This window comes from Balaenoptera borealis, assembly GCF_965194805.1.
Source record: "Balaenoptera borealis genome assembly, chromosome: 9".
In the NCBI taxonomy this organism is placed as follows: Eukaryota; Metazoa; Chordata; class Mammalia; order Artiodactyla; family Balaenopteridae; genus Balaenoptera; species Balaenoptera borealis.
This window is the reverse complement of record NC_138873.1, coordinates 10,207,632-10,232,387: the sequence shown is the minus strand read 5'-3', so window position 1 is coordinate 10,232,387 and position 24,756 is coordinate 10,207,632. Positions and strand designations below refer to the sequence as shown.

The 24,756-nt window shown below is 39.3% G+C and overlaps 1 protein-coding gene across 7 annotated transcripts in view; it reads left to right on the top strand.

Annotated features, from left to right (window-relative positions):
* The window catches only part of ARID1B (AT-rich interaction domain 1B), a 406,097-nt gene that overhangs the window by 297,819 nt on the left and 83,522 nt on the right, over positions 1 to 24,756 (top strand). For all 7 annotated transcript variants that reach the window (XM_082404508.1, XM_082404506.1, XM_082404503.1 and 4 more), the window contains one exon: positions 15,059 to 15,148. In XM_082404508.1, the coding sequence (XP_082260634.1) occupies positions 15,059 to 15,148 (90 nt within the window). The remainder of the gene's footprint in view (positions 1 to 15,058; positions 15,149 to 24,756) is intronic.

Below are 24,756 nucleotides of genomic sequence, written 5' to 3'. Positions count from 1 at the left end.
CTGAACATTTACTTAAAATCTGAAATAAAAGAGAGATTAAAAAATACATGAGGAGGGCTTCCCTGGTGGCGCAGTGGTTAAGAATCCGCCTGCCAATGCAGTGAACACGGGTTCGAGCCCTGGTCCGGGAAGGTCCCACATGCCGTGGAGCAACTAACCCCTTGCGCCACAACTACTGAAGCCCGCGTGCCTAGAGCCCGTGCTCCACAGCAAGAGAAACCCGCGCACCACAACGAAGAGTAGCCCCCGCTCACCGCAACTGGAGAAAGCCTGTGCACAGCAACGAAGACCCATCGCAGCCAAAAATAAGTAAATTAATAAATTTTAAAAATACATGAGGATATGATCCAGAACGTCTTCCTTTGTCTCTGTGTTGCCACAGTCGACATCCTGCTCTCTCAGAATGGCCCCTGTATCAGGCTCTGCGTGACCTGGGCTTGCCCACGAGGCCCCTTTGCAGTCACCCCTAGAGTGTTGCTTTGCCGGTAGCCCTGGCCATCCTTTGTTCCTAAGAGGCGTAACCCTGAGCACATCATTGCTGCCTTCCCCACTTGGCTACCGCTAGTACCTTTAAATTAAAATAATAAAGTAGTGTAAAGTGTTGGCTGTGCCTCTTAGAACTGGTCCCAGCCTTTGTGGCACCAGGGACCGGTTTCATGGAAGACAGTTCTTCCACAGAGGGGGGTGAGGGGGGGAGATGGTTCAGGCAGTAATGCGAGCGGGGGCCCCCTCCCTGCAGGGCATAAGGACGCTCCTCTGTGGGTCTCTATAGTAGCTGCACAGCAGCTCCGTGTGGGTGAGCGTCGGCATGTGGTACTTTCCACAGCTACTTATGTTTACACTTGAGAGTCGTCCTGACTTGTTGGGACCCAGGATGAGAAATTTGTGACAAGAGGGGATGGAGGTGAGTGAAACTGTTATTAAAGGAAAGAAAGTGCCTTGGCTTTAAAAAGGCCTGTCTCTATCAGGCAGTATAGAGCAGCGATCAAGTGGAAAAAAGGGAGCAGGCAGGCGCCTCATCTAATCTTTCTCCTGGGGGCCCAGGTGGACAAATTGGCAACCCTGTTCACAGCATTTTTTTTCCCTCTCCCCTTTGTACCGTAAGAACTGCTAATCGGATCCATGCTGCTGCAACTGTGGTTAGTTATTAACGAAATAAAAGCAGATTTCTTCAAAAGAACGGGTGGGGGAAACGACTATACAAAATTGCAAGGTTGTTAGAACCTTAAATGCACAGCAGTCGATTTTTTCCCTTATTCTGAATTATAGGATGAATACAAGTCTTTCATCTGTCACTATACCCATTTCTTCAGAAGGCAGCCAAATATTAAGCTTCTCAAACAGAAAAGGAGTCTCAGAAAGACGAAAAATATTGAGGAGGCATAAGAATGGGTAAGAGTAGGGGGAAATTAAGTTCTGTTTTTATTAATTTGTTCTCATGAAATAGAAACTGCCTGCTCTATGGTTTCCCCTCCCCTGCCTCTCACCTTACGTCAAAGCAAGGATTAGAACAGATTTGGCTGGTAGCTATGCTGCATTTTATGTCTGGTGTTCTGCATGAGTAAAGTTCAGAACCTACCTATTTCTTATAGATGACAGAGTGCTATGGATCTAGACTTCCTGGTGGAGGACAGGCCAGCTATGTTATATCCGAACACAAATCTACTTCTCTTTCCTCAAAGATTTTTCTGTACCCAAAGACTTTTGGATTGTATACCTTAGCTTTAAAGCTGTTGAAGAGGATGTATATTTATGAGGATGCTGAACACAGACACTGAGCAGATTTTCAGTATGGGAGTTTATATATTTTCGTGCATTTCTGTTGTTCATAAGAGATACCTCCTGAGATCCTCAAGTTTCCCAAAGATGGAAGTGGCTCCTGATTTCAACCAAATCACATCTTTGGTCATATTACCTATTTCCTATACATGTCTTCACACTGAAAGTTAACTGAAGTGGATAAACTTTCTCTAAGGTTTTGTCTTTTATTTAGTGGCTTTTTTTCTTTTCTCACAAAGGAATGGTTGTTTATTTCACTTCGCCAGAGTTGGTAGGGGAGTAAAGAAGGTCTGAACTTAACAGCACTGGCAACGGGGGGCAGCCAGATTAAGCCACATTGCTCGGGCCCTCGCAAGCTGTAGGACAGGACTGAGAGTCACAACTCAGTAAAATCAGGCACCACACCTCTCCCACCCCTTCTAGGTCTCTTAGGAACAGTCCAAACTAAGAATGGTATATTTTAATGCTGCAAATCTCCTCCTGTAGGTAAGTGTTTTAGGGCTCTGATTTATCTTGAATCAAAGATTTTAGAGATCCAAAGAGTAAAGTTTAGAAGTCTCTTTTGCCTTGTATTCCCTGACTTGACTTGTCATGCACCTTGTGAGAGAGTTAGTTTCTTGCCTCAAGTTCTCTGTAGAAAAGTGTCTACCCAAAAGGACTTTAATGAGTGTCAGGTAATGAGGCTATCCGACTGGCTTCCATGTGAAAGACATCAGGTAACTTTAGTACTTAATAACAGAGGGCAATTGGAAAAATTCTGGTTTGAATCCAGTTGACTAGGTGAGATAATAATGTATTATAACAAGTTTACAAAATAAAAACAAGCAAACAAACAAAAACCCCAAAGAGTTTGTAGTACAGCCCTGCGAAGGCGTAATTCTTACGTAGAATGCATCATATTTGCTTTGTTTTTCACCTGTCAAGTGATAGGCCTTTGCAGCTACTCTAAGTTGGACTTCAGCAGTAAGGTTAACAGGAAGACTCAACCCTCAGACTACAGTGGGGGAAATAGTTGGAAACTTAATCCAGCTGGTGTTTGTTTGCTTAGAGTGAAGATACGTGGCTCTTGTAAGGGTTCTGTCATGTTCGGGGTATCTTGGGAATTTCCTCATTACCCTAATGCCTTAGAAGTATACAAGTTGAGTATGCCTTTGCAGTACTAATTTATATTTTTAGGACCCAGTGACACATCAACAGTTTGCAGTATCTTGGGTAAGGACTGATGAAAATCTAACCCTATTTTGAATGAACTTTTGAGCCATGAGACATAGAAAGGTTTGTCATCCAAGGTTCATGCCTACTCTTTAAAGTTGGGGGACCAGGTTGCTGTGGTTCTGTGTTTCCATTTGGAGGGTACAGGTAGGTGAAAACGTTACTTTCTGGTTTATACTGCCCTAATTTGAGACTGAGTTGGTTCACAGTAAAGAATTGTGTTGACAGCCTGTTCACAGCTGCCTTCCCACCTTCCGTACCCTGATACAGCACCTCCGGATAAGAGCGAGATCCTATTTAAAACACACCAAACAATAGTAAGTGCTGTGAGGCCATAGTCAAGCCCTTCAGTAAACTCTTCCCTGTAAGCACTAAGCTGCACCCTGAGCAGATTCCATATTTTTAATGTCTGCTTTGGAGCACACTGGAGTTGATGGCAGTCAGCTGGCTTTGTGAATCTGAGTAAGAAAGATTTTTTTTCCCTTTATTGAAGCAAATGAAATAGAAGACACTGACAGAGCGATGCTATACTCAAAATAATTTGTGGATTTTCTAACATCTAAATAAATGCCTAAGACTAGGACATTCGATGAATTTATGGATTATTGAAAACTCATTTTTCACTCACACCATTGCTCTTAGGCATCATGCAGGTATTTAAGTTTACTAAAGAGATGACCAATGAAATCCTTGCTGCTTGCATTGCAGAGCTGCACTATCTAATCACACTCTGGTTTGGATACTATCTTAGATAAGATGTGCGGTGATTTCCATAGATATGGAGCCCACCGTGCCATCCACCATTGCCATCTCCTAACAAAATCATGTTTGTCTTTTACCATGGCAGAAGAAAAGATCCTAACCAGTACTTTGTGTTTTAGAAATGAAAGGAATAGCTTCTACTATGGAAAGAAGTTACAGTGTTCTTACCAGGGACTGGCAGAATATAAGAAATATATCATCCAGGGCTTCCCTGGTGGCGCAGTGGTTAAGAATCTGCCTGCCAACGCAGGGGACACGGGTTCAAGCCCTGGTCCGGGAAGATCCCACATGCCCCGGAGCGACTAAGCCCGTGTGCCACAACTACTGAGCCCGTGCACCACAACTACTGAGCCCGTGTGCCACAACTACTGAAGCCCACATGCCTAGAGCCTGTGCTCTGCAACAGGAGAAGCCACCGCAATGAGAAGCCCATGCACCACAACGAAGAGTAGCCCCCGCTTGCCGCAACTAGAGAAAGCCCGCTCACAGCAACGAAGACCCAATGCAGCCGAAAATAAAAATAATTAAGAATTAGAAAAGAAATATATCATACAGAAAATCTGTAAAGTCAGACTGTGGGAGAGAGTCTCATGTTCTGCTTGAGAGAGAGCTGACTTCCATAACATGAAGAAAGTATGAGGATATATTAGAAAAAAGCAACCCAGTGTCTTAGTTTGGGATGCGCAGAACTGAGTAATAGAGGGAAGTACAAAATGAAAGTTGGTCAGGGCTGTGATGCATTGGTGATTGGTAGCGGTAGTTTCTACAATGTGTTGTTTTTTATTTTTAAACTCCTCACTAAAGTTAGTGACACCACCAAGAATTCTTGAAGAGCAGAAGAATAATTCAGTTGCTAATTGCTAAAAACTATGTAATATATATTGATTTCTGTAGCAGCATTCCAGGGAGAGAACTTAGTCATAGTAGAATTATTCACCAAGTGACTGGAAACAGTCCTCGTTTCTTCTCAATATTCGACAATGGCCACAGCTGCCCTACATTTTCTAACAAGCCTGTCTCACCCTTGTTAATTTCAAGAAATTTATGAATAGGATCCAAGACTTTGTCACTGAACACCTCATGATCCCCACATACCCTAAAGACCCTTACTGAGGAGGATCGGCCAACAAAATCCTTCAGGTTTCTATGATTCAATGTGTCGTTTCATGTTAATTTTAAGAAGCCAATCCTTTTGAACTACTAATGGAGGAATATCATTTAGGACATTGCCTTGTATATGGGAAGTACAGAGTGGTTTTTTAATGTCATTTTTTACATTCACGTAAAACCATCCCCAATTTATATAAGAACTTGTTAAGACAAATAAATATGCATTCCAGATGTTGCTCTGTCTTTATCCACTTTTGCCCAATGTCAGCTAATGTAGTAAAATTGGAGGGAGAGAATGGATTCCTGGGAGTAAATTTGAGATCAACTAGTGTCTGTCATTAAAACTCCAGATTTGCCATGTTGATTAGTTTTATCACTATTCCATCTTGGATAACTAAATCCATCTTAGGTTGGTTGATTTTTTTTTTTTTTTTTTTTTTTTAGCTACAACAGTGTGAAGGGAAGAAATGCTTTTTCTCTGGCCAGTACAACTTTTGAAAAATGGGATTTCTGGGTATTTCTTTGTCTGTTAGTATTATTTAGAGATAGCACAATGTTACTTTTAAAAGGGTGAATGATTTGTTTGCTAGAGGCTGTTGTAGTTCAGAGTTAGTGTGTTTGTTCTTATTGAGTTTCTATAGTTGTATGCTGTAGTAATTTAGAAAGGAATTAACCAAGGGAAATTTTAGTCTAAGTAAATGATTAATGTAGAAATCCTACTCATCTCATGTTTATTCTCTGCTACCCCAACACAACAGTGGTGGAGTATAACTTAAACATGATTACATCTGATCAATAGTTCTGATTTGTTTATTTGTTTTGGTCTGGCCAAAAAAAGTTGGAAGAATAAAACTACAAGGAACCACTTCTCTAAAAATATATCTGCTAAATGCACTTGCCGTTTAAGTCTTAGACCTGCATTTGCATTAAGTGCTGGGGAATCCAGTGCATCCTATACTAGATCTAATTTGAAGAGGACGTAAATCAAATTCTGTTACTGACATTTATTTATGGAGGCCTCTTTACTAAGTATGGAGAGTGTACCAGCTTTTTAAGTCATTGCTGTTGCTAATAAATACCATTCGATATTTACTGACTTTTTGAGCAGGTGTTCCTGAACGTTTTTTTAATGATATTATTGTTTAGAATAGGGGTCAGCAACTACCACCTTTGGGCCAAATCCAGCTCGCCACCTGTTTTTGTATGTAAAGATTTATTTATGCTCCTCTGCATAGTTGAGACAGAGAACATATGGCATGCAAAACCTAGAATTTATACTATCTGGCAATCTACAGGAAGAAGTTTGCCTATTCCTGATCTAGAATAATAAGATAAAACTACATGATTACTGATAGCTTTATAAAGATCTAATTAACTGTTAGTCTGCACTTGGTTTCTGGAGTAATCCACCACACATTTATTTATTCAACAAATATTTATTGAATGCTTACTATACGTCTGGTTCAGGGAATATAGTAGGGAAAAAATAGAATTCTCCATACTCGTGGAATTTACATTCTGGTGAGATGAGACAAACAATACAGAGAAGTAAAATAAGAACTATGGGGATTGTCAAGACTGTGTTGCCTGTAAGAAGCAGAACTTAGCACTTGTGAGTACTGACCGCCCCACCATCTTGGTCTATGAAGTATATGAAGCTGTAATATATTCATGTCTCAGTCCATCCACTGTAAGTTACACATTACTAGATGTGTGCTAATTTACCAAAAGTATACATATTAGCCTGTTCTCCCTATTTGTTACATACTAAAATCGTAATGTTTTGTTCATAAAATTGTTTAATTGATGATTATCTTGATTCAGTTCTTAAAAGCTATTTTTAATTAGAAAAACTCCCCTCAAAACCTATCCTAGTGTTAAAATTCTAAGGAAAATATTAGCAAAGAAAATACAGTAGTACATTAGGAAAATAATGCCCCATGACTAAATGAGATTTATTCCAGGAATGCAAGGTTGGTTCAATATTAACAACTCCATTAATATGATATGCCATATAAACAAATATAAAGAAAAATATTATTTCCTTTAATAAAATTCAGTACCCAGTCATGATAAAAAACACTCAAGGAAATAGCAATTGAAGGACACTTTCTCAACATGGTAAAATGCACATGCCTTAGTTTTAAAGTCAATATCTTATATGGTGAGGGGGATCATTAGAGACATTTCCACTAAGATAGAAACAAGGCACGATGACCACTGTCTCCACAGCTATTCAACAGTGTTCTAGAGACATTAGCCAGTGCAGTTAGATAAGAGAACTCAAAGGCATAAGAATGAGCACAGAAGAAGTAAAACTGTCCTCTATATAGATGATACAATAGTAAACCTAGAAAACCCCAGAGAATCAATGATAAATTAACTCAAACTATTAAAGAATTCAGTGCAGTAGCAGGATATAAAGTGAACATACAAAAAGCAGTAGCCTATACACAAGCAATAAACAGAAGACCTACTGGTAGGAAAAAAAAAATCCTATTTGTAATAGCAACAAAGAAGGTGAAATGCACAGGAATAAATGTAACATAAAATGTGCTGCAAAACTTCTGTGTACCTGAAAGAAACTAAAGAAGACCTGAACAAATGAAAGCCGTCTCCTGTTCTTGAATACGATGAACCCAACAGCCATCAGTTCTCCTTATGTTAATTTAGAATATTGGTGTAATCCCAGTAAACATATCAACAAGTTATTTTATATAGTTGGATAGGTTGATACTAAACTTCAGATAGAAAAAACAAACATGCTAAAAAAACATTGAAAAAGGAAAAGCAGGGATGGGAGTTGGGGGAGGACAAACCTCACTAGACATTAAAACATGCTGTAAGAGTAGACTTTAAAAGGTTCTCATCACAAAAGATAAAATTAGATCCATATCTCTTACCACACAAACAAAAAAATTCCCAGTAGATTAAGATGAAAACACATGTGTACGTGAAAAAATCTGAGTTCCTCTTTAACTTTGGTGCAGAGAAAAGCTTTCTCACTATGACTTAGAACCCAAAGACAATAAAAATAAAAATGGATGAGGCACTTCCCTGGTGGCGCAATGGTTAAGAATCCGCCTGCCAATGCAGGGGACATGGTCAAGAAAGATCCCACATGCCGCGGAGCAACTAAGCCAGTGAGCCACAACTGCTGAGCCCGCGTGCCTAGAGCCCGTGCTCCACAACCAAGAGAAGCCGCCGCGATGAGAAGCCCGTGCCCCGCAACGAAGAGTAGCCCCTGCTCGCCGCAACTAGAGAAAGCCCACATGCAGCAACGAAGACCCAATGCAGCCAAAGATAAATAAATTAATGGAAAAAAAAAAAAAGGATGAGTTTGATTCCCTTTTTAAAAATTCCATTATAAAAGATACCATAAACAAAAGACAGCTGACAGGGCTTCCCTGGTGGCGCAGTGGTTGGGAGTCTGCCTGCCAATGCAGGGGACACGGGTTCGAGCCCTGGTCTGGGAAGATCCCACATGCCGCGGAGCAACTGGGCCCGTGAGCCACAATTACTGAGCCTGCGCGTCTGGAGCCTGTGCTCCGCAACAAGAGAGGCCGCGATGGTGAGAGGCCCGCGCACCGCGATGAAGAGTGGTCCCCGCTTGCCACAACTAGGGAAAGCCCTCGCACGGAAACGAGGACCCAACACAGTCATAAATAAATAAATAAATAAATAAATAAATAAATAAATAAAGAACGTGAATTTCTTAAAAAAAAAAAAAAAAAGCCTTCTGGCATATTTAAAAAAAAAAAAAAAAAAAAAAAAAAAAGACAGCTGACAGACTCGGAGACAATATTCACAACTTATACCACAAAGGGCTAACATCCCTGATTTATAAAGAACTATTAAAAATTTCAGGACAAAGGACTAAAAACCCAGGTAGAAACATGGGGGGAAGACAGGAACAACAGATTCACAAAATATAAAAATAGCCCTCAAACATGAAAAAGTGGTCAAACTCAGAATTAGAGAAATGCAGATGCAAAAATCTCAGATACCATTTCTCACATAAAGACTGGCAAACATTTTTTAAATGACAGCATATTCTGTTAGCGAAGTTATGGAGAGACAAGCCCTTCAAACATTGCTGATGAGAATGTAAGTCTTTTTGTACATAGGTACATATGTCTTTTTATATAACTGACTCTTCGAACCATAGAAATATTTCACAGACCAACAAATAGCAAAACAACTAAAGCGTCATGGAGGGAAATTTGAAAATACATAACCTCTTGACCCAACGATCCCTCTACAAGGAATTTACCCTAAAGATAGGCCTCTAACAGTACAGAAATGCATATGCAAAAGATTGGAAACAACCTAAATGCCTGTACATAGGAAAGTGGTTGAGTAAACTATGGAACACTCACAGAAAGGAGAGCTATATACCTATTTTTTAAATAAGGAAAATGCTATAAATTGATAGGAAGTACTCTCGGGACATGCTGTTAAGTGAAAAAGCAAAGCTTGAAAGATAACCTAGGATATGCAACTTTTCACATAAGGAAGAAGATAATAAGGGAATATACAGCTATCTTCTCATTTATGCAAAAAAAAATATGTGAAAGATAAGGAGAAACCAAAAACTAAAGGGATTGGTTATTTATAGAGGGCAGATGGGAAAAGGGGTAGGAAGAAGGAGAAATGGGAAGAAGGTAACAGGGATGAGGAGGGAGTGACTCCTGGGCATATGTCTTTTTGTGTAGCTCTGACTCTTAGAACCATAGAAGTATTTCACATACCCCCCAAATTTGAAAACAGTTAAAACCAATCAGTATGCGAAGGGAACTCAAAATGATATACGAGCCCTAACAAATGACTCGGTGTTTTTCATAAGGATACAGTCTAGTAATTCTGAAATTACTTTGTGTATATAACAGAATTGAACAATATGTAAATTGATTTAGATAATGAGAACTGCTTTTCTTAATGTTGGAGAAAGAACTTATAAATAAGGACAGGGAGAAGGGTAAAATGTACCCTCTAGTTTTGGATTGGAGTTAGAGGTATTTGCATAAACTCATGATTACATACACACACAAATAAATACTAAGATACAGAGTATATATGTATGCATTAGTGTACATACATGTTTCCTACCTCTGTTCACTGAGAGGGCCTAGAAGCAATAAGTCCCCAGGAATAATGAGCAGACCCAATGCTCAGATCTTAGTCTCTGAACACCATCCTCCAATAAAAAGAGATGAGCCTGGAAAATCTTGTGGTTCCAAAAATAAGGATTTGAGGGCTTCCCTGGTGGCACAGTGGTTGAGAATCCGCCTGCCAATGCAGGGAACACGGGTTCGAGCCCTGGTCTGGGAAGATCCCACATGCCGCGGAGCAACTAGGCCCGTGAGCCACAACTACTGAGCCTGTGCGTCTGGAGCCTGTGCTCCGCAACAAGAGAGGCCGCGATAGTGAGAGGCCCGCGCATCGCGATGAAGAGTGGCCCCCGCTTGCCGCAACTAGAGAAAGCCCTCGCACAGAAACGAAGACCTAACACAGGCAAAAATAAATAATAAATAAATAATAATAAACAAAAATAAGGATTTGGAACAATTTGAGCAACAAAATAATGGCAAGGTTGGATTTTAATCCACAAGTGTGTGAGTTTTCTGTTCTGTATGACAAATTGTCACAAATTTAGCAGCTTAAAACAGCACACATTTATTATCTCCCATTTTCTCTAGCCAGGAGTCCAGTCCCAGCCTCACTGGGTCCTCTTCTCAGGGTCACAAGGCTGTAGTCAGAGTGTTGGATGGTCTCGTTTTCATCTGGAGGCTCAACTAGCGAATAGTCTGCTTCCGATCTCATTCAGATTGTTAGAAGAATTCATTTCCAGTGGTTGTAGAAGTGAGGCCCTCAGGCTCCAGAGGCTGCCTCTCCTTGCCCTGTGGCTCCGCTCACGTCGTAGAAGCTTTACTTCTTCAAGGCCACCAGGAGCATCCTTCAGCTCAGAGAAGCCTAAGTCCTCTTTTAACATCAGGCCTACACAGCGCTATCTCCCTTTTGATTTGTTCAAAGTCAACCGGTTAGGGACTTTAATTACATCTGTAAAATCCCTTTAACTTTGCCATATAAAATAATTTTAGGAATGATAGCCCATCGCTTTTGTTATATTCTTTGGCTAGAAGCCAAGTCACAGGTTCTGCCCTCAGTGAAGAGGTGGAGATTACAGAAGAGTGTGACTCATTGGAAGTCATTCTGTAGTGTGTCTGCCACATTGAGTCTGTATGGATACAAACAGTCTAATAAATACATAAACAAGTAGAGAAGAAGAGATAGTTCTTCCTTGTAATAGATTCCCATTAACAAATGTGGAAGGAAAGAGGGAAATAAAGAATCACCGTTAGCAAAACACCACTGTAATAAATGTTGCAGACAAGATTCTCTAATGGATGCTAAAATTAGTGGATGGAAGTTTGAGGAGACACAGGATTTGCATAGTCTCAAATATCTTCTAAGATACTTATCAATTACCAAGGGCAGAATAGTAACTTTTTATTGGAGCTTGGTGGACAACAGCTTTGCCGAGTAATCAAGGTAAAGGTTACCACAAATGAAACATCAATGTCATGAACCCCTTGATAGAATGAACTGGGAAGGGCATGACACTTTTGTGGTACCAAAATGCACTACCTCGTTTCAGTCATGACACAATAACAGACTAAGCCAAATTGAAGAACATTCTACAAAATGACTGATCAGTATTCTTCAAAAGCATCAAGGTCATAAAATATAAGGAAAGACTGATTAGACTGAAGGAGACTAAGGAGAAATAACAACTAGATGCGATATGAGACCCTAGAATGGAAAAAGAGAAGACGTTAAGTGGAAAAATTGGTGAAATTCAAATATCTTTAATTAGTAATCTTGTACTATCTTGTTCCTCTTGATAATTATATAAAGGTTCTATAAGATATGAACACAAGGGGAGGTGGACTAAGGAATATAAGGCAGCTCCTTGTATAGCTTTATAACTTTTCTCTGAGTCTAAAATTCATTAAACATAGAGCTCTTTTGTAAAAAGTTATAATATAGACTTGTGCTTACAATTTTAAGTCAGCAAAAGTAGAAATTCAGGTGACTTATTGATGTTTCATTTCTTAGTTTGTTGCACCAAAATTTAGGACAATATTGTGTACATAGTCACTGAAGAATGAATACATCAGTGTGAAGTGGTGGAATTTATTCTATCTCACAGGATAGTTTTTTTTCCAGTTCCCCCCCCCCCATTGTGCTTACATCATTATAGACACAGACTAAGGGGGAAACGGGGCTTTCTTTAAAAACTCAGTTTTAATGTTAAAGCCTTCTTGTGAATTTGGTTTATTTACTATATATGGCAACGTTCCCTTTTAAAATAATTACCAAAAGGTTTTACTTACATCAAACGTGTCATATAAAAATCCATGGTTTTGGAGGTGTTCAGTCAATTCAGTTGGTTCAAAGGGCTCTAAATTTTCTTCTTTATATGGACAGTGGACAGAAATGAATCTTCTATATTATGTTTCTCAGACGTGTTTTCTGATTCATCATCTGCTGTGAGGGTGCTTATACCTGTGCTAATGGGGGATGAAGTTATTTCTTAGTAACTATGCAACTACTGATAGAAAGATAGGGGTTGAAAGCAAATGGAGAATTTTAAACAGTTTGGGCAAGTCTGTCTTTACCATGAAAAGGCTCTTGTTTGTTTCTTTAAAGGGTGGATTTAGTAAATGAGTAGATAGCTCACTGCTTTAGAGATATCTGTCTTAGAATTGCACCAGACAACCAGTGGTGCTGCTTGGATATGGAAGTATTTTATGAATTCATGAGAGTTCTTACAGCCTTTTTTATTTTTACTTGAAATATTGTATTTAAGAGCAGTGCCTGGGGCGTGCATAGTGTAAGTAGTGGTGTCCTGTATTAACGTAGAATTACTGTTTGTTTTTACTGTCATGAGTCTATGAATCCAGTCTGTCAGGCAGAAACAATCATTATAATGTAAGCGCTTACTGTCTTACTGCAGCTGATTCCCCAGTGACATTTTAGAAAGTCAGTATTTGGCTGCAGAGTGCTTTTAAGTTTCTGAATGGACTGGAGCTTGGGGGCCTTAGGGTATTTCATAGGAACCACATGACCCTGAGTGGACACACAGCAACTTTTGTGTATCTGTAGCCAAGCTGATGGCAGTGTTTACCCTTGAAGTTGTTTTCACCCAAAATGTAAGTGTTTTTTACTTTATATTTAATTATTTGGTACTAATACTAATTTATTACAGATGTCTAAGAGTAAATGATGAATGGTTAAACAAATTCTGTGCTGTTTGTCTAGGTCTTTTATCATACTAGTTGTGGCTCTAACTCCTACTGGTTTCACAGCACATTTTTCAGTGTCTATAAACTCAGCTCTTAATTTTCACTTTATCTGAGAATGAAAGTGGCAGTTGTACCCAGCAGCATTCAAATACATTCATACGTTTTACATTCTTTTCTAAAAGTGAGAAACTAAACTCCCAAAAACAGTTTGAGAATTTTTTATAGTTGTATTTTAACAACTCTTCATACCTATTATCTAGATAGAAATTCATCTTCCTGCCTCTCTGGCTGTCACAGATACAGCTGTTATTAGAGTTAGTAATGAGGGGTGGTCCTCAGAGACCATTCTCTTCCTGGTCTGTACTCAGTCTGCCTGGCCTAATAGAGACGCCATCAGGTAAAAACACAAGAAGGGATTGTTTTTTTGTGGAAAACACCAGGCTCTGTATCACGACCTTTGCCGAGGTGAATTGGTGGTAATCTTCAGTACATTAATTTCCCTCTCTACTCAATAACTGTGATTCCTCTTAGCAATATACAGAACTGTGCAAGAAGTGGGTCCTATGGTGTCAAAGCAGTTCACCTGATCTAGCGTGATCACAGACTACCATACCAGAGGGCTATGTAGGGATATATAAATGCAGGTATATATGGATATGTATGTATATGTGTGTGTGTGTGTGTGTGTGTGTGTGTATGTGTCTGTCTTTCCAATTTATTTTAGTAAAAGGGGAGGTTAGAAGATAAAAATAGCATGGTCCTCATATGCTTTGTGTATCTGTAGCCGTGTTGATGGCAGTGTTTACCCTTCAAGTTGTCACCCAGAATGTAGGTGTTTTTTACTTTATATTTATTTATTTGGTACTAATACTAATTTACTACAGATGTCCAAGAGTAAATGAATGGTTAAACAGTGCTTTGAGGATTATGCTAAATTCAACTGCCATTTTTATTCTATAATACTTTTAGTCTCAGAAATGTATCTAAACTTCTGAGGCAGAAAGTGAGTTGAGATTGTCAAGTGCCTCTGATGATTCTTAAATTTCAAAATCCTGTCTCTAGCCTTCACATGATTCACTGTCTCTCTTTAATTAATACAACAGTAAATATCTTTTGCTTTAATTCATATTCTCAGATTAAGGACCATTAAATAACAAAGATTTATTAAATATTTGTTATGCTAATGGAGGGATTAAAGGAGTAAAAGACATGATTCCTGGCTCTAGGAGCTTACATTATAATTTGAAAGACAAACAGCAGAAATTAAATAAATGGAAATCAAATAGATGGTAAATATTGCTTTATTAGCAATAAAGATCAAAAGAGATACAGAATAATATTTCTTCTTTAGTGATAATGTACACTATATTTTATAGTAGTGTGTTTTTTAATTGAGTTTTTCCTCTAAGTTTTTGTTAAATCTCTGACTTATTATAAAGATTTTTTAGAAGTCACTTGATATTACTATATTAAATAAATATTACCAATGAAAAATTGTTGGCCACTATTCATGCCTTCCCACTTAGAGACTAGTCTAAACTCAGGAGGATGAGTTTAATTCATCAGTCTTGGATTTTGTTAAATGCATTGTCGAAGTGTGTGTCAGGAGATTTCAGCTACAGATTGATTTGTCTGTGAATTTGGGAACTCATACAGTAAGAAACTGAACTTTTCAGGAGGTAATTCGATAAATATGTTTATGCCTGTTTCCTCATTGTTTTACCAAAAGAAGTGTAAAAATATCACTCTTTGAGCTATATGTTTTTCTTTGTGAAGCCATACTTTTGTGAACATGGAGATTAAATTTAACTGTGTCTTGGTTTTGCACAATTGCAACATTAATGCAGAGGGTTCCCTATCCCCACTTCCCCTCCTGTGTTTTACAGGCAGTCAGATGCCTCCTCAGCCACCTGGGGGCCAGTCAGAATCCAGTTCTCATCCTGCCTTGAGCCAGTCACCAATGCCACAGGAAAGAGGTTGGTCTTCAATTCTTATCTTACATACCTTTGTGTTTTGAGTATATAAGGCTTATATGAATTTGCTTACCTGTGCACCTCCTTCTAAATAATTTTTAAAAGGATATTATGTTTCCTTATCAGATGAAAGTAATCAATAAGAACCTACATGTAACAATAAATATTGAAAAGAAGGATGCTTTCTTGCAGATTGGGTGGTTTTACCAAAGTGCAGTTCAAGACCCAAAGAATATGTATGTCCACATAGAACCATGAAGTATACTTTATACATGACTATAGTCTGATATTTGATCTAGCTGTGTAAAAATGACTGTTAATGATTCAATTTGGATATTGGTCCTAATGAGGTAAAAAAGTATTGTAAGTATGTGTGTCTGTTTAGCTGGTTTGATCAATTACTTGTCCCATGATATTTAACAGTAAAATTTTAAACACATAGTAAGACCTTGTATCGTAGAATTATAGGATCTTAGAACTGGAGCTGACCTGAAAGATGATAGAGTCTGTTCACCTCAATTTATGAATAAAGAATATGAGGACCGCAGAGGTTCTGTATGACCTTCCCATTCTCAGAAACAAGTTAGTGCCAGAGCCAGAGAAAAGAATGTGAGCTACTCCTGAAGCCCTTGAACAATCAGGTTGTCCCACATCTGCAAACTCTTTGACCTTTCACTCAGTTCTGCATGTTGACCCCGATATGTTATTGCCTTGATAGAAGCCTTAGGCCTTCCTTTGTTTGCTTCTGTCTTCTCTCTCCCCTTTAGAAGTACAGCTACTTTTGTTGATGGTGGAGGTGGTGACTTTAATCCAGATTAGTGTAGACCGGGCCTTATAAGCCTGCTGCACTATTTAGTGCTTTGCCAAGTCGCTTCCCACTGCCTGTGGGTCGAGGCTTATCTGCCCCACCCCATGGAGACGCCACTTTCCTTCACTCCCCTTCCTCTTTCACACCCGCCCCGAAGACAGAAATTGCTGGCTTGGTAGCTGATACTTAAAGGCTTCTGACCCCTAATGTTTATAATTATTACTGTATGGGTTGTAAAGATGATGATTTGTTTCTAATTAGAATTATAAGTATAAAGTTTCAGTTATTTTACATATTAAAAACTCAGCAATGTGTTATTTAGAAAGTAATACCAGTGAAAAGATGAATTAGCCTTATCTATATATCATTCGTGTTAAAATGAATGTTTAGTAAGAATAAAATGAAATTTTAATTTCTAATACCTTTACATATTTAACTTTTTTATTATAATTTAATGTATAATTAATACTTTAATTCCCTTATCAAAATACTACAATATGTCTTAATAATGGAATAGTTCATGGTTTTTAAACTTTACGGTGCACAAGAATCATCTGGAGAACTTGTCACACGAGATTGCTAGGCCACACCCCCAGGTTTCTGATTCAGTAGGTGTGAGGTGTGGCGCGCTCACAGTCTGCATTTCTGGCAAGTTCCCAGGTATCGCTGATGCTGGTGATCTGAGGACCACACTTGGGCAACCCCTGCCTCATAACGATGCTATAATATGTTTTCGTAGTTGTGTGATGTGTGTATTTGTTTCTCTAAACTTTCCACTGCGGCCTCCTATAAATCAGTCTTGCATCTCACATCCTCTCTATCAATTGTTTGTTCTGTGTTAACTCCTCATATGGCTCTGGTTGTCTGGAAGACATTACAGACGTTCATGGAGAGAGCACTAAAGCCAAGGCAGGGGGAATTCTCCCCAAACTCCTTTTCTTGGCCGTGGGTTGTACCTACCTTGTGTGGCTCGGTCAAGGAAGTGAAGAAAAAAGGATAAAAGAAACTATGCTACACTGAAAGCCCACTCAGGCCAGACCCAGAGCTAAAATGAAGATTTTTGTTATTTAATCTTCACCATGTCCCCGAAACATCATTCCTACTGCGAGAATTCTGCTAATTTTGCAAGGATCAAAAGATAAGAGATACCTTATTTGGAAGTCCTACAGTTCTAACCTTTACTGCTAAGAACTAAAAAAGAGAACCCCCTTCCACATCCTCCAGTGTCTTTCCAACCCCTTCCTCCAGGTAAATGTTTAAGGAATTTTAAAATGTAGAAAACCAAATGTGAAGGATGAGATGACAGGAAATGTAGTTAAATCAAACTTTTAACTTCATACATTTGCAAGGCAAAATTGAGGATGTTCCCCTGGTGTCACTGTATGGGAACCACTATATTGATATGTTTGGGGGTTTTTTTCCCCCTCTTATGTATAGTGTGGTCTTGGTAACTAGTAGTGGATACATAACAATCTGGCTAATATAATGACCATTTCCTTCAAATAGCAAAAATGAGTTTCACGATTTGCTAAAACTGAATTGATTTTCATGAACGTATTCCTCAAACTTCCCCTGAGCCTGTGCTGCATGCACCATGTGCATCCCTTGCGTGCCTTTTGTTGGTTGGACAACCCCTGAGAAGGAAAACTTATTTAAAAATGACTGTCGCATGATGCTTTGCCATGCGTGAGTTAAATTTCCTCTAAAATTGGGTAGCAAGTACTTTTTTCAAAAAGGGCTTTGTTATTTGTTAAAATCTAGGAAGAAACGTCAGCTCCTACCTAATGACACTTGATCAGATGTTTTCATGGCAAACGACACGAATATTTTAATGATTTGGTACAATAATGAAAACCTTTTCCTTGTTTTACCATCATTTGGTATGTACCAACAGTATATATAGTGCAAAATAAATCTAAGAAAACCGTTGCTAGAAAATTCCCCAATGTTGATTCCCATGTATTGAAAAGTAATTTAACTTCATTTATACCTTTACAGTTTGTATATCTGCCCCCCCCTTATTTAAGGAAGTAATGAAAGAAGCAGAGAGGAAAAAAAATACATTGGTGAGTTAGCATCTTATTTTTAAAAATGTATTCTTTCTCAGAAACCATGGACCTTGATAGACAAGATAAGAACATAGCTTCTGTACCGCTGAGTGCTAAAGGAACCAAGTTAAACACTTCCCTTTACACTTACTTTGTTTTAACAAGTAAGATTATAAGAGAGTAAGATTCCACAATTATACACATTTTCTTTAATGTACCCACAGGAGATAGATCTTCTTTAATGGTAGAGAATCTAGAAACACACTTGCCCAGAGACAACTGCACAAAACAGGAGATGCAGCCTACTTTCCTTTGGAGGTGCAGTTTTCTGGGTCGTCTCCAAAGTCCTCGTGGGGGACAGCAGTGCTGACAAACTGCCCTGGAGCTAGGTTCCTGCAGGCTCAAGAAGCTGATCTCTTGCTCTGCTGTCATTCCTTTGTGTTTGGTCTTTGTATCCCCATTCAGGAAGAACATTTATTAATAAACTACATACCCTGTAGAGAATTTTGCAAATCTGAGGCTGTCCTGGGGTCTGAAGGACCCAGGGGTCTGAAGGACTTTTAGCTGCAAAAGTCCACTTCAGTGCTGAGGGCAAAGCCAATTGTATGTGTCACTATGTGCTGGAAGAAGCAAAGAAACCACCTTTTAAGGCTTTCAACCCAGGTCTCACCTGAGTCATCTGTGCCGATGCTTACGCTTATTATCAATATTTGCACAGTGCTTTGCAATATATAACTTTTGGATACAAGGTTGCATTTGAGCCATATAACATATCCACAGGATGCTCTGATCCCCATTTTACAAATGAGGAAACAGAGATTTAATTAACTGTCCAAGGTCACAAAACCAGTTAGCAATAAGTCTGCACTGGCAACAGCAAGGCCACACTGTCTTCTCGAGGTTGAGCTCAGAGTCCGTGCCCTGTCCAGATCCCAGGCCCTGCAGTGTCCACCCGCCTCTTCAGTTCAATACCCTCTTCACCTGGCGGTTCTGGTGTCGAGTGTGTCAGAGGACATCAGTCACAAATTCATTTCCCCACATTGTACGTAGGTGAAAATAACTGAGTTTCTGTAGTTTTCTGTCCTCCATCTATGAAGGTATATGTGGATATGGCCATCATAAGTTACAAAAAGGAGGGAGACACTTGGGATGTTTATTGGCCACTTTATTCTTCTGTAGTAGTGTCGCTACATTTCATATACCTTCCAATATAAAACTTGATTTAGTACTCTCCTGTTTACATATTATGTGGTGCTTCTTACTAACTGAATAAAGAAAATTAGTTCAGATTCTTTGGTTTTAACTTCTTCATTACTGATATAAGTTTTGGTTTGCTTTTTTTTTAAAAGGTCAAAACTTCAGTTTAGTATTCTGTAACACATTTGCCATTGGTTTTTATTTTAAACCACATCTTTTCTCTGTAGACCTCATATAACAACATACAGAATTGCTATTAAAGCATCTCACCCAGAAAATCAAATACAGTACTGTGAATTATATGAACTAAGGGAATGGAGGAACAGTTAAGATAACCCTAAAATACTGAAATATATTTTACAAGAAAATTGTAGCTAACATGTTTAGATTAGCTTTATCCTTCTTATTCTTTAGCATATATATCTTAAAATTTGAAAAGAGCAATAGGAAATGGCTTATTAGTGGGTTGTCCTGTTTTCTAAGAGCACTTGGAGGGAGTGTGGAATAGTCATCTGAGTAGATAAATAAGCATAATTATTATTAACATCAAAATGATCACATTTTTAACCCCTGTAAAATGTTAAGCTTCATGAAACTAGCAAATGCCCTTGTAGTTTATTGGATTAGCAATTAGGTGAAAACGTTTCAAGAAGGCTTATTTATTTGGACAGATGTAGAGAGGTTCAGAATTAATTTTTTGAAAAGCTTTTAATTGAATTCCCTTTTAATTTTCACAGTGGTGTCTAGTTAAATATTCATGTTAATGCTAGTGGTTTTCTGAAGGTCTGAACTAGATCTGGATTCTCAAAATCAACATAGGTTATTTAACCCTTTTCATCTAGTGTGCCAGCAGGGACTTCCTTAGTGTAATCCCATAGTATTTGAATAATTAGAAGGTAGTAATGAGGATTTAATTAGTCCTTGAGATATGCTGAAAGCAGAACCACTAAGAACTTTCCCTTTTGGACATGGATTGCAAGGAGAACTGATGCTGCTACCGAACTGTGATGTGCTAGAAAATGTATTCTGTCACTGGAGGCACTTCTTTGGCACCATTCCGTGACCGTCAGATCTGTACGGAGGGCATCCTGGGTGAAATCTTCCAGAATTACTGAGTTCCCCAACCCCCAACCTTTATTCTTGTCCAGCCGCATGACAACCTTTTCTTCCAATCTCAACTGTTTAAACAGAGTTGTTGTCAAAGTATACAGGCTTCCTGTAGCTAATTGAGAATCAACTCTTACTGTATCAGTGGTGCCCAAATTAGACAAGCTAGGCAAGTTGTGTATTTACTCTGTAGTTGCAGGACAAGGAAAAAATAACAAAAGTTTGCAGTTTCACATATCTCAAGTATTTAATGCAGCCAAACTTAGTCCTTGACAGCTGTACGTCAGGTGAATCACAAAATTCTCATCTTTGGAATCTGTTATTCACAGTGATATTTATCAGTAGCTCCAGTTATATAAATACAAACAGTGCCATCATCCAGAAAAAGTGTGTAGCAGATGGGGTGAGCTCAGGCATTTTAGATGTTCTTTTAGTGTGCTACCATGAGAAGGTGAATCAGAATCTGTGTACTTCAAAAGTATAATGTTTCAAACTTACATATTTTATGTAGATTGATTGAATAGAATATGTCTTCATTATTCTTATTTTTTTTTTCTTCTGTTATTAATCCCAAATGTTAACTGCCTTGGCATAATTTTATTCCCTCTTTAATGAGGTATGTTAGCTTCCTTTCAGCATCTGAATAGAATTCCTTATTAAATTTCTAGGCACATTCTATTTGCTTAGGGCAAATCTCTCTCTTACTTTTTAATGCCAAGGGCAAGAAAGAGATCTCTTAAAATAAATCCAGTGTCTTACTGTAGCTTAGACTGAACTCTTGAGGGCCAGAACTGAATCTTGTTTATGCCCTGCATCTCTGTGTCTACAACAGCACCTCCTATATAATAGATGTTCACCAAAGATTGAGCTGGACAACAGAAAGTAATTCAGCCTTCACAGCCATTCATAAGTGTCAGATCTTTTCAGAGCACAGAACAACCAAAGAACAAAATATTTCTTGTTCTGAAATTAAGAAAGCTTACCATATTGGTATGTCTTCTTTCAGTTTTCCCATTATAGGTCATTTGACGTAGCATAGAGTGTTTCTCTCTCTTGCACCAGATTAAAGCTACCACTTCTGTCTTCCATTCTTCCCAGGCGTATTTCTGCAACCGTACAGACACGATGTCAGTCTGAGCTGGAGTGCTCGCACCTGCAGCCTTGCACTAAGTGAATTGTCCAGGGGCCAGCCATGCTCTTTATAACCCAAGAATATTTAGATGGAAATAAGTAAAACTTTGGAAAAAATTTTAATGCTACTAGCTTATTTCCTAGTGATATCTACACCAAAAACCAGTTTTGAAATTTTAAAAGTTATTTTTGATCATCTTAATTGACCTAACTCAATTGTCGAGAACAGATTAGCCAGTAAGTATAGAAATGAAGGAGACCACCGAGATAATTGTTAAGGACTTGGAAGTAGGATTTTTTTTTTTCTGTTTCTGCAAACTACAGAAATTATTTTGTTGCTCTTTCTATGAGATTCTCAGTTTTAAGTATGACAGTCAATCTGCAGATGCTGAGATGTTTCATAGGGTAGGTATACTGGTTGTCCGAAAATGATCTCCTAATCTACCTTTCTAATTGCTCTTGCATATAAAGGTGTTCTTATCATTTATATTATGAGCATACTAAATATAAAAAGATGCTGCCTTTCAGGACAAGGGTATTGTCAAAGAGAAAATAGATGTCTTTCCTCAAGCATTGTCGCGTAAACATAGTAGATCAACGTGTTAAGGCATTAATGATAGTCTGCCCCACCCCCAGATGCAATTAATTTAGCCTCTGCTCTTAATTGAGGATCCTTTTTTATAATCAGTGACAGATGAAAATAAACTCAAATGGGAGGTACTATACAAGAGAGAATATCTACAAAGCTGTTTCTAATTTCTTCAGCCCCAGAACTTTACCTCTGGACTGGATTGTAGACCAAGCCAAACTAGTCAGTAATGAAGGGAATAACAGTATAGGAATTGTATTAGGGTTAGTGTTGAATTCCTATTAAGTCTACTATCCAGAGATCTGTTCACCAAAGAGCTCAGAAAACAAGTATCACATACAATAAAAGTCGATTTATATTCATTGAAGAATCATCAGTCTCAATTTTAGAATATTCTAAAAGAAGCAAAGTTTTGTTACTTTTGTATGTGCAGTAAATTTTTTTTTAAATTGCCAGTTAAAGCTTGCTTTTAATAGTTAACACTCATTTGTAATTGGCTCATTATTCTTCAATGAAAGTATTTGAGAACATCTGGATCTTAGGTAAATTCAGCATTGTGTATTGCGTGCACTTATTTCTAACAACATGTTTTCTCCTGTGCTTTTTGGGTCTGTTACCTCAGTGAAAGACTGCTGTCTGCCTCGTTTCTCAAGCCAGAAAGCTAGAAGGCATCCTTGATGTCTTTTTCTCTCCCATCTGCCCTACACTAGTCACCCCATTCTGCGACCTCCACCCCTGGGTTGTTTCTCACAGGTCCCCCTTTCTGGGCTTTCACTGTCACGACCCCTGCCCAGGCCACCGAGGCGTCATCAACACCTCCCACCACTCTTCCTGTCTCAGCTTTGCTCCCTTCCATTCCACTTCCATGCTGCATCCAGAATGGTCTTTCCAGAAGACTGGTGAGATCATGTCATTCCCTTCATAACAGCATTGAAGAGCTTGCCGTTGCCTTCGGAGAAAGGCTTTATTGATGCACTCGGTTACTAGGCCCCTTCTCATCCCTCTCAGCCTCCCTTTCTGGTCTTGCTCTCGTCACACCACTGCCTCACAGTCTCCGGCTACACTGAGTCTCTTCTGGGATCTTCACGTAAGCTCCTCTCCAACCCTTTTGCCACCCACCCACTCCTCAACCCACCCCCAGCCCGAAGTGGGGTTCCCTTGCCCATCTTTACTAATCCTTCATGTCCTCAAAACAGCCTGGCACCTGTTAGGTCCCTGAGTCCAGTCTGTGTTTACTGAGAGAACAAAGAAGGAAGCATGACTTGCTCCGGTGCTGCCCCACAGGCCGGGCACCGTCCCACCCAGGCTGGCGGTACTCAGGACCCCTTGCTGGGGTTACCAGTGGAGTTCTCTCCCAGCGAGAGCTCTGTGAGGACCAGGACCATGTGGCCTTGTTCAGTGTCATAGCTCCAGTGCCTCTTACAGTACATTCTTCTCCTCATCTTAATCTTTAGGCGGTTTGGAACCAAAAAATTTGCGTTTAGGTGCAGACTTATTGCTAACTGGTTTTGTGACCTTGGACAGTTAATTAAATCTCTGCTTCCTCATTTGTAAAATGGGGATCAGAGCATCCTGTGGATATGTTATATGGCTCAAATGCAACCGTGTATCCAAAAGTTATATATTGCAAAGCACTGTGCAAATATTGATAATAAGCATAAGCATCGGCACAGATGACTCAGGTGAGACCTGGGTTGAAAGCCTTAAAAGGTGGTTTCTTTGCTTCTTCCAGCACATAGTGACACATACAATTGGCTTTGCCCTCAGCACTGAAGCGGACTTTTGCAGCTAAAACTCCAAAGAATTGTACAAGGAAAGGCCGGATATTTTGCCCCCATCTACCATCTGGGTAATCAGTCTGATCCCTCCCCTGACTCTAATTTTCCTGATGATGGATGATGTCCGTAGCCGAGAGGGCTTTGTGGGCGTGGATGGGGAGAACTTAGATGCTGTCGTCTGTGCCTCCGAATATAGGGCGCTGTAGTGGCAGGGAAGGAAGAGGGAGCGATTCTGCCAGTTAACCTGAGAGCACAGCTGGGAGAACACTGGGGGGCCCGGGTTACAGCCTTGAATGGGTCATTAGTTTCTGTCTTCCTCAGAGCAGTTCATGTTGTGAAGAGAAGCAGGCAGGCAAATAAACACTGAAGATATTAAAATGTAACAAGAATATTCTTTAAAATCTATTTTTCTCTCCAAATGGGAATCTGACACCTATTTGTGATGAGAAATCACTCTGTGTTTATAGTCAGAGGCTCCCTGCTAAGGTGGTACAGCGTGTGACCATTATTTCACACATGTGGAGAAACATCTTTTATTGAACTGCCTTGAAGAAACAAGGCAGTTATTCTGTGAATTTTTAACAGATGCCAACATGACAATAAATTGTCCATGTGCCAAAGGAAAGACGCGCCTTGCTTCTTGGTGGCTTATGGAACCCTGGGTGTTTTGTGGGTGTCCTGACGGCGCTGGAGCTCTGCCAGCCGAAGAGGCACCTCTGAGGAAGGAATCACATTTGTGTGTAGTTGGTACTGCGCTCGCTTGCTCTCCTGCAGTACCCTGAGCACTCTGGCTCGCTCTTTGCTGTGCTCTCTTTCATGGGTGGCATGAACCATGATTTGGGCCTTGTGCTCAACGTTGCTTTTTCTAACAGGATTTAAGGTCTCCAGTGATTACGTTGCAGAGTTTGTTGTCTTGCACGAAGAGGGAAAGGATATACAGTTGGAGGCTCAGG